We start from the raw sequence: 10,784 nt of genomic DNA, 5'->3' as shown, positions 1-10,784 counted from the left end.
GGGTCTTATTAGTTTGACGAACCCTAGACGTGGCTGTTTTCCAGTATGAAGAAATCACAGAAACGCTTCCCCCTTTGCAAGCACCGCTGAAATGAATGGCAGGTATTCAAGGGCTGGAAATATGCAGGTGACATCATCATTGGCAGCTTGCGCCCACCTGACACTTAGGCAAAGTGTTGCAATGAGAAAACCATCAGTCTTGGCTTACGGCTTCTCACTGCAGCTACAAAGTTCACATAATAAACTCAATCGATCAGCTCCGTCCTTTTGCTGGGGGTGGCCAGGGAGAAGGAATGAGATGGCTAATGTTTGGGTTAAACACAAACCGTGGTCAAAATAAGACAGCATTGACATGAATCAAAGAAAGTTACAATTGCAAAAGTGAAGTTTGCATTATACATGGCCAGGCCACCATTGCGGGTTTCACGCAAGAAGGTCCTTTCCTACTGTGACCTAGGACCCTCTATTTCGGAAAGATTGATCCTGGGAGATTGAACCTGTGGTTCCTCCCCAAAGTCTGAACAGCAGTTCTGATTCTTAAGTACAATGCACCACCTTCTTGGTGGGCCTGGAACGCAAAGGAATGTAGGATGAAGCCCATACTGGAAACCCAGCACGCAACTTTCAGGCATTGCAAAATTGGCTTCCAGTTAAGTGTCTACAAAAACAGGAACTGACTGCCCAGGGTCTATCAACCAGGCCAGATTCTTGCTTCTCAAATGTGCAGCTACTCGGCATTTTGACAATGCGAGGCCAGCTCAGAATTGTGCCCAGTTCTGCACCGTGGGATCAAATAGGTTTGGGTTTTATGACCAAGAGCAATCTGGACTGCTCAACAGCATCTATTACCTTACAGCAATAGGCCTGTGTGGAAAGACCGGGCAATTTGTTTCATCAAAAAATAAATATTTTGCTTAAAAAACATTCACATTTCTTTTAAAAAAAAGGTTTCCCAGTTTATGCTACAAGGACTGGAGAATACTGCTATTGAAAGGAGTAACCTGTCATTTTCTTTAAAAACAAAACAAAAACAAAACAAAAGGAGAGAAAAATTGGCACTGTCCTATGACTTGTTCAATACTCCCTGAAAGAAACAGGAATGGTTGACTCCAGGCACCTTTCAAAATCCAGCTTTGGAAACAAAAAAAGGAAACCAAAAGGAAACCATATCCCCAATTGAATGGGTTGCCAGTCTTAAATCTGAGCAATATGAAATACTCAGCAAAAGCCCTTTGTAACCCCCTACCCCTCTTCAAACTGCTTGATGCTCTTGAGTCACAACGTTGGCAACACCCAGTCAAATTACGCCATTTTGCTGAGATAACCACCAATCACCTCATGAAACACTGCACGTGAGGACTCTGACTCCTCTGTCCGTCTTCAAGTTATCAATGGAGCAATTGTTATTGTAGCATTCCATGCAAATCCCATTTTAAGGTTGGGTTTTGAGTCCCCACAGCCTTTCCCCAGTTTGTTCATTTAGCGAGACACACCAACTCCCTCAGACCCAGGTTCTCAGGCTTCGCAATGTTCCAGCTGCATTCGCAACACGCCACTTTTGTGGAGAAACCACAGCTGTAGGAATTCCTCCGGCATAGCGTGAAACCACGAATCCGGCAAGATGTTGTCGTAGTAGTGGTGACTGATAAACTTCCCATGCAGGTCCATCGAAAAGGGCCAGAACCCATAAATCGTTACTTCTTCACACAAACCCAGGGCTGCACTGACCAGGAAGAGGCCCGTCGACAGCCGCTTTCCATGGATTCCTTTGTTCTTCCAGAACTTTCCGATGTTGCGCAAGAAGTTTGGGTTGGCGAAAATCACCTTTTGCCTGGCGCCAACATCTGCTAGGGTGTAGTAGACCCTGAGAGAGGGCTCTGTTCCCGCTTTCATGGAGAAGGCCGGCATATAGATGTAGCTCTGGTTGTAGACTTTAACACTGTCCACAAAGGCTTTTCGGGACCAAAGAAGGTTCTGGAACCTGTTCAAAAACAGCAAGGGCAAGGGTGGGGAGAGAGGAATAACAAGTCAGTGCCTTAAAATCAATTCAAAACAGTTTGAAAAGGCCTTGCGAGTACTGATGGCGAAGGCTTTTTGAGACCAAACAAGATTTTGGACAAAAATATATAATACTTTCAAAGAAGCAAATGGTTTACACCTTAGATTCAAATGCTGATTTGGAAAGAAATTGCATGTACTGATAGCTATGACTGAAATAGTTCTGCTCTATCAAACTGGTTGGTGTTTCTATTTTCCTTTTTCAAATTTTATAATCACAGTATTTTATAAATTCAATACTCTTCAAAAAATACAATGTAGACCTCCCCGTTCTCTCCCCTCCCCTGGTGTTTCTGTTTTCCCATTTCATCATGTTTACTAGGGCTGGGCAAGATGTATCAATGTTTCATCCAAAACCAGATTGAAATCCATATTGTGATATCAGTTTCATAATTCCTGAGCTGGCAATATATCGTGAATAATGATGTGTATGTCTGAGTGTGCGCATGTGCGTGTGCGAGCTATGCAAAAATCACAATGTGGGTAAAACCGTGAAGCCAGCCAATGCCTATACAAAGCTCCATTCCGATATCAGTATACAGTGGTACCTCGGGTTACAGACGCTTCAGGTTACAGACTCCGCTAACCCAGAAATAGTACCTCAGGTTAAGAACTTTACCTCAGGATGAGAACAGAAATCTCACGGCAGTGGTGGGAGGCCCCATTAGCTAAAGTGGTACTTCAGGTTAAGAACAGTTTCAGTTTAAGAACGGACCTCCAGAACAAATTAAGTTCTTAACCTAAGGTACCACTGTATTGCAATGTTTAGCCAGTGATATATGACGATGCTGAAAAGCAGACATCGCCCCACCCTAATGTTTACCCTTTGCAGAAATGGAGAATGTGAGCACACAAGCAGAGCCCTGCTGGTTCAGGCCAGCAGCCCAACAGGTCCAGCATCCCATTCTCACAGCGGCCAACCAGATCCCTGTGGGAAGTCTGCAAAAGAGCACTTTCACCTCTCCTCCTGGTATTTAGACACATGCTGCCACCAACAGTGGAGGCAGAACATCACTACTGTGGCCAGGAGCCACTGATAACATAAGCCCTGTGCATGCCTCTAAACTTCTTCTAAAGCCATCCAAGTTGGTAGCCATCACTGGCTCCCGAGGGAGCAAATTCTATAAGTTAACACAGGAAGCCGATCCCTTTGTTCTCTTTCTTCCCCTGGCATTGGGCTTTGCGTACTGACTTTCAGTGTGACAGGCTTTGGCATGAGCTGAATGCCCAGTGGATTACCACGGATTCTTGTCCTCGTCTCTTCACATCATTTGCCATCCTGGCAGAGGAATTGCAACAGATGCAACCAAGAGCAAAGCGCCAGCAGGTCAGCAATGCCACACAGAAGGGGCGTTCGCAATTATCTTAGACAACAACGCTGGGAGCCAACTTTTCAACAGGCGCAGGGCCCAGTTCGGCAGATGGGAAGAAATACAGGCAGCCAAGAGGCCCCAGGGCTATGGGCCATCAGAAACTAAAAAGCCATGCAAACAAGGAAATATTAGAAGTCACCCGGTATTCTAGTTTTGTATTTTTCTGTTGTGAACCGCCCTGGGAACTTCGAATGAAGGGCATTATACTACAACTACAACTACAACTACTACTACTACTAATAATAATAATAATAGGCCTTTCCACTTCATCCCTCTGATATAAAAAAATCATGGTGTTAAATATGATAAAGAACTACTTAGTAATGCCGTAGGTATGCCAACAGTAGAGCATGCATGGCCATGGAATTCCTCAAAGAGTTCCTTAAGTCAGTATCAGTTCCTGTAGTTCCCCACCCCTGGATCAAGGAAACTTCATATAACATGAGGGTGTTGTTGTTTTTACAACGCCTTACTAAGGAGAGACTCTTGAGAGTCCCATGGAGTGCAAGAAGATCAAACCTATCCATTCTTAAGGAAATCAGCCCTGAGTGCTCACTGGAAGGACAGATCCTGAAGCTAAGGCTCCAGTACTTTGGCCACCTCAAGATAAGAGAAGACTCCCTGGGAAAGACCCTGATGTTGGGAAAGATGGAGGGCACAAGGAGAAGGGGACGACAGAGGATGAGATGGTTGGATAGTGTTCTTGAAGCTACCAGCATGAGTTTGACCAAACTGCGGGAGGCAGTAGAAAACAGGAGTGCCTGGCGTGCTCTGGTCCAGGGGGTCACGAAGAGTCGGACACGACTAAATGACTAAACAACAACTAGGGAGAGGGGAGGAGGAGACACAGTTTGACTTCTGCTCTTGCTGATAGCCCTGTCTTTCCAGTTTTGCTCCACGTTGTAACACGTAGACCAATGGTTGTCTCCACGATTCACCCAGTAGAAGATTTAAATCTGAATAGAGAGGAAGATGGCAGTTGAGTTGGCAGTTTTGTCACAAAGTAATGTGGGGCAGCTCAATACAGTGGTACCTCTGGTTCCGGACTTAATTCGTTCTGGAGGTCTGTTCTTAACCTGAAACCGTTCTTAACCTGAGGTACCGGCGAGCGATTTCTGTTCTCATCCTGAGGTAAAGTTCTTAACTCGAGGTGCTACTTCTGGGTTAGCGGAGTCTGTAACCCGAAGTGTTTGTAACCCAAGGTGTTTGTAACCTGAGGTACCACTGTACAGGCTTTGCAAGAGATAATAACTGGCAGCAAATCTATGGACCTGACATCTCCTCTGTGTAAGCCAGTGGTAGCCAATGTGGCAGCTTCCAGATACTGAACACCTACTTCCATCAGCTGCAGACAGCATGGTCAATAGTGAGGGATGATGGAAGTTGTAGTCTATTAACATCTGGAGGGTGTCCCGCCGGCTATCCCTGCTATAAGCAATAGAAAGTTGGGCGCTTTCCAAATATTCATTTAGGTTTCAACAAAACCAGCTGTGGTTTGCTTTGAGGCTGCTCATAGTTACCCTTTCCCTCCTACATCAACTCATCCTGTAATTAACTATATGAAATGCTGAAATAGCGACTTTGCGGGTCATGTGCGCCATCAGTCTGAGGAGACATCATAAGCCCTGACATAAACATTATGCGAGGAAGATAAAAGAGAAGCTGAGCTTAATAAGAAAACATTGCTACTATTATCCAAAAAAAGCGAACCAGAATTAGAAACACATCTGGCTCGGGAGGGTGCATTTCTTGCTTCTATTTAAATGCAAATGTCATATTCTCGGAATAGCTGGGTTTAACACATATGAAGTGGGATTGGACTAATGGTAAATCCTTTTTTTGCCAATTAATTTTTATTCATTTTTCAAATTTATAACACGACAACTCCAATTAAAACTAATTTAATACACACAAACCCAAAAAAGAAAAACCTGGCTGTCACTCTCTCAGGCATTTCCATTTCTTCCCATTTTACATGTTGCTTATTTTACAGTTTCATCTCTAATTAGCATTTTTTGGCGGGGGGTGGGGACTAATGGTAAATCCAATCTAGTGTAGTATCTGGCTAGATACCCGTGGGTTCAAAAATCAAACCACCCACAATGGCACCCACAATGAACACCTTCTGGATGTGGAGGCTGTGCTAAGTCGCCATGGCTAATAGCCACTGGTGGACCCTTCACCAAACCCAGTTTCTGGCATGCTCCAGTAGTTATCCAATCTTTTGGATCCCATACAAGCAAGTACAGTGGTACCTCGGGTTACATACGCTTCAGGTTACATACGCTTCAGGTTACAGACTCCGCTAACCCAGAAATAGTACCTCGGGTTAAGAACTTTGCTTCAGAATGAGAACAGAAATCGTGCTCTGGCGGCGCGGCGGCAGCAGGAGGCCCCATTAGCTAAAGTGGTGCTTCAGGTTAAGAACAGTTTCAGGTTAAGAACGGACTTCCAGAACGCATTAAGTACTTAACCCGAGGTACCACTGTAATGTGTGCGTATGCCTTATTTCTCCCCTTCCATGGGTTTAATTGCCATGCCTACGGATTTCAAAATCAAGAAGTGGTGTCTGCGATGGGCACACGTGTCGTTCAGTTGGGGATGTGAGATTGGGCCAATATCAACAGGCATTTCGTATCTTACCTCAAATGCAACACATTTCAGGGAAGTCTGTTTATTTAGTTCTGACTTCCAGTGCTATATATGCACGTGAGGCTGAGGTTGTTGTAATACTCAGGGTATAGACCAGAGCCAGCCAATGGGGCGCCCTCCAGATCTCTTGGATTGGTTCCCCACATTTCTTCACTGCAACTTCAATTCATTGGTTGCTGCTTTTCTTATTAAATGGGTGGAAAGGAAGGTGGAACACCATTATATCGTATCGCATGTCTCCTTTACCAGGCATCCACTGGAGGAGACTCAGGTTGCTGTTGACCGTACATTCATAGAAGCAACCCATTTGGGCCTCCTCTGTGGGCTGCGCTCAGACACCACACTAAACCATAGTTTAGCACGATGAGGATGAGCCACAGCAAACCACTGGCCTGTGCACACACCCCTTGCCCTCCTCTTTTGCAGCCACAAAGATTGAAAACATCTGCTTCTGAGTAACCACAGTTTAGCATGCTGTCATCTCCCAACTCTAAACTGTGGTTAGTATTAACCAGGCATCCCCAAACTTGGCCCTCCAGATGTTTTGGGACTACAATTCCCATCATCCCTGCCCACTGGGTCCTATTAGCTAGGGATGATGGGAGTTGTAGTCCCAAATCATCTGGAGGGCCGTGTTTGGGGGTGCCTGGTATTAACTATATTTTCCTTAAACAAGGCAGGCTAATAGGCCAAGGTTTGAATTTAAATTTCCAAATAAGCTCCATAATTAACATTAGCCAGTTGGCTGGGTTCGGATGACACAACCGGCTACAGTTAATCTAAACTGGAAATAAATGGTGCCATACTCCTCCCTGAAGCTGCGCTGGAGGAAGATGGAGGGTTTGTGAGCCCAAGGCTTATGGCAGGCTGTTCAGGTCATGCTAAACGATGGTTGACCATGGTGTTCAAGCCAGGCCATCAAATATAGACCTTGCAGGCTGAGTTTGACCCTTGGCATCTATAAGAAAGAAAGATACCAGTCAGCAAGGTTGGCACAGAAACCTAGGATGCTGCCTTATTCTGTTGGACCATATACCTCACTACCTGACACTAGCTGGCAGCAGCTTGCCAGACCTCGCACACAGTTCCCTGCCAGCCGCTCTACCTGGAGATGCTGGGGATTAAACCTGGGATTAAACCTGCATGCAAAGCATGAGCTACAGGGCTTTCCTCATCAAATCCACAATGGCCTCTGCTTGACAGCCGCCAACTGTGTTGGCCTAGGTGGGCCAATGGTCTAATATAGAATAAGGCAACCCCTTTCCTTGGAAAACATTTACAGTGCATTCAGTCTTCCCCACGCAGTTCATCGTTACGATCCTCTCTCTTTTCCTCACTGTAAACTAATTTATCCAAGTAAGCACAAACAGTAGTTTATCCGTTTATCCACCCACATCTAGGCTCCTGCCTCTCCCAGTTGCTCTGTCTCAGGCTATTATCCCAGAACACTTATTTACTACAAAAAACGGATAACGCTGCGGTTATGTGGGTTCAGTTTCTACTTGTTTTGTCTGAGAGGAGGAACTCTTCCACCAGAACCACCTCCTCACTGTTCTAGCCTGCCTCCGTTCCTTTGGGCATCGTTAAGCACAGCAAAAAACAGATTTTCTAAAGTTCTTTGCGAGTGGTTTCTGCTTCAATGAAAAATGAAAGCAGCTCTCTGGTGGGTTTCAAGGCTTCTTTGCTTCTCCTCCCTCCTTACAGAAGGCCTGGAAGCTGTGACCCTCCAGATGTTGTTGAACTCCAACTCCCAACAGCCACGGCCAACATGGCCAATGCAGCAACACCTGTTGGGCCACAGGTTCGTCACCCCTTGTTATAAATTAGGGATGTCCAACAAGTCGATCACGATTGGTAGATCGCGGTCGATCGCTGAGTCCCTTGGTAAAATAGAATCCGGCCCCTCACCCTGCCCTCCAGAACGGAAGATGGGGTTTACTCAGAGAGGCTGTTAGTTTCCCCAGCTATCTGTTGGTGAGTGTTTGTTCCCCTTTCTCTCTAAAAAAGCTCTCAACAACTTTGCCCTGAACTCCCAAAATGGGGGTGGATTACTGCCATTTTTAATTCTGCAGCAGTAGGAGTACAATATGGGCATGTCTTTAAGTTAACATCTTACATTAAAAACCTGACAGTACTGAATTATCGAAGGCTTTTCACCAAAGCCAGACTAAACGTCTTTCCTTCTGCAGTGTTGGATGGCAGGTTGAGAGGAGTCCCCTACCAGGACAGACTTTGCTCGTGTGCTCAAGACATCGATTCCATAAAACATATTTTGCTGCGCTGTGCAAAATATGAGCAAGCCAGGGCTGAACTGATATTACCCTTGCTGGTACCTTTCCCAGGAAAATCAGAGGCTCACTATGTCAGGTTCCTATTGGAAGACCGGACAAACGCTAGAACATTAGCAGTGGCAAAGTTTTTATCAGCGGTTGCAAGAACCAACGATCCCTATATTCTGAACAAAATGCTTGTTGAACCTGGAGGTAGGCTGTCTGAATTGTGCATTGCTTTGTAACGATTAGTTGGGTCTCTGGACCATAATAAAGATTGATTGATTAATTCTGTGAGTAGATCGCAGTCTCTTGGGAGCTGGCCATCCCTGCTATAAATGAACATGCTAAACAAAACATGGAATGCCACACTGACATGGGAATTGGATGGATTCCTCTCAGTTCCTGCTTTTGTTTCTCTTTCAGTCTAGGGACCAAAGAGACACTCAGATCTTTTAGGAATTTCCTGCCAAAAGGTCCTAACTCTATTTCCCGGCTGCTGTTTGATTTCCTCCCTAAATTGGTATTCTTTGGCCTTACCACTTTTGGTCATATGTTTATAAGGTCCATTGTTATCTCGGACAATTGCTGATAGCTACTTCCTCTTGTTCATCACTCACTTGACAGCTCTGTCTTCCATTTTTCCATCTGGGAAGCTGCTACTCTTAACAACATCGCTTCCTTCCCCTTCTCACTTTTTTAATCGTCTCTTTTTATTTTATCAGAATAATAACAACAATGAATAATAAATAATGCATGTAGTAAAGAAATGTGTGTGTAGATAAAGATATATAGCATAATCAAACTACTGTATTACAAGAAATTATATTGATATACATCGTCCTGCATGTTATTCATTCCAAAATGTAATTTAAAAAATTCCACGGGAATTGCTAGGGGAACTGATTAAAAACGAGAAAAAACTTGTCAAAAACCCTGGGAAGGAATCGATAAAGCATAATATTAAACTGATTCAAACTCAACTTTCGATGATAATGAATCAAGAAACAGAATGGAAGATTAAAACAAATTCAAGCCTTCTTTTTTTTTTAGTTTGCTAATAAACCTGGAAGATTGTTGGCATGGCAGTTAAAGAAGAAGGAAGAAGAGAGCAGCATAAATAAATTAAACATTAATGGTAAAATTATAGATAATCCAAAAGAGATAAGAAACCAATTTGTAAGCTATTATACAGAGCTATATCAAGGAAAGGTGATGTTACAATGATGGAAGAATATTTAAAGGACAGCAAGCTACCTAAAATATCTTCCAGATCCTTTTAAATTGATTTAAAATTGATGGTACTGTATTGAGTTTTTCTACAATGCTTTAGCAATTATTATTGTTGTTGCTGTCAATAAATTTTAAACCACTTCCAAACCTAGCTCTGGAACTATTCATTGGAAACAATTCAGTGATAATATAATTGTATCATTTGGCAACAGATATCCAATCATTTCCAAAACAAAATTTTGAACAGCAGACCAGTGCATTTGCACCAGCAAACAGCTCCAAAAGATATGCAGGCAACTTGGCTATTGCATTATCAACATTAATCCCTTTCCCCTTTAATTACCCCCTGAGAAATGCTGCATCCACAATAAGGGCAAAACGACTTCTGACAAGATCCACATCTTTAGCCTTGCCTTTAAAAACATCAACAAGCAGAGGGGGCACAGAGAGTGCCTGGATCCGTACCATGCCAATGGAGGAGGAAGGTTTTGATGCCACAGCAATCTCTGTTGGTTTCATGGGACTGGCTGCAGGCACAGGAATGGTGGTTGGCACCAGCTGGGGAACCCCCAAGGGAAGAAGGCTCAGAGCCCGAGGAGAGGTGGTGGGATAATAAATAATAATAATTTATTATTTATACCCCGCCCATCTGGCTGAGTTTCCCCAGCCACTCTGGGCAGCTTCCAATCAAGTGTTAAAAACAAGACAACATTAAATATTAAAAACTTCCCTAAACAGGGCTGGCGCCACTACCGAGAAGGCCCTCTGTCTGGTTCCCTGTAACCTCACTTCTCGCAGCGAGGGAACCGCCAGAAGGCCCTCGGCACTGGATCTCAGTGTCCGGGCTGAACAATGGGGGTGGAGACGCTCCTTCAGGTATACAGGACCGAGAATGTTTAGGGCTTTAAAGGTCAGCACCAACACTTTGAATTGTGCTCGGAAACGTACTGGGAGCCAATGCAGATCTCTCAGGACCGGTGTTATGTGGTCTCGGCAGCCATTCCCAGTCACCAGTCTAGCTGCCACATTCTGGATTAATTGCAGTTTCCGGGTCACCTTCAAAGGTAGCCCCACGTAGAGCGCATTGCAGTAGTCCAAGCGGGAGATAACTAGAGCATGCTCCACTCTTGCGAGTCAGTCTGCGGGCAGGTAGGGTCTTAGCCTGCGTACCAGGTGAAACTGGTAGATAGCCACCCTG

The 10,784-nt window shown here is 44.5% G+C and overlaps 1 protein-coding gene across 1 annotated transcript in view; it reads right to left on the bottom strand.

Annotated features, from left to right (window-relative positions):
* Positions 1-353: 353 nt before the first annotated feature.
* Positions 354-10,784, bottom strand: part of ST8SIA1 (ST8 alpha-N-acetyl-neuraminide alpha-2,8-sialyltransferase 1) — a 99,022-nt gene continuing 88,591 nt past the window's right edge. The window contains exon 5 of the mRNA XM_053405650.1: positions 354-1,981. Coding sequence (XP_053261625.1) covers positions 1,516-1,981 — 466 coding nt within the window. The 3' untranslated portion in view covers positions 354-1,515. The remainder of the gene's footprint in view (positions 1,982-10,784) is intronic.

This window comes from Podarcis raffonei, chromosome 10 (assembly GCF_027172205.1).
Source record: "Podarcis raffonei isolate rPodRaf1 chromosome 10, rPodRaf1.pri, whole genome shotgun sequence".
NCBI classification, from domain to species: Eukaryota; Metazoa; Chordata; class Lepidosauria; order Squamata; family Lacertidae; genus Podarcis; species Podarcis raffonei.
The sequence above is the reverse complement of the archived record's forward strand: the minus strand, read 5'-3'. Positions and strand labels throughout refer to the sequence as shown.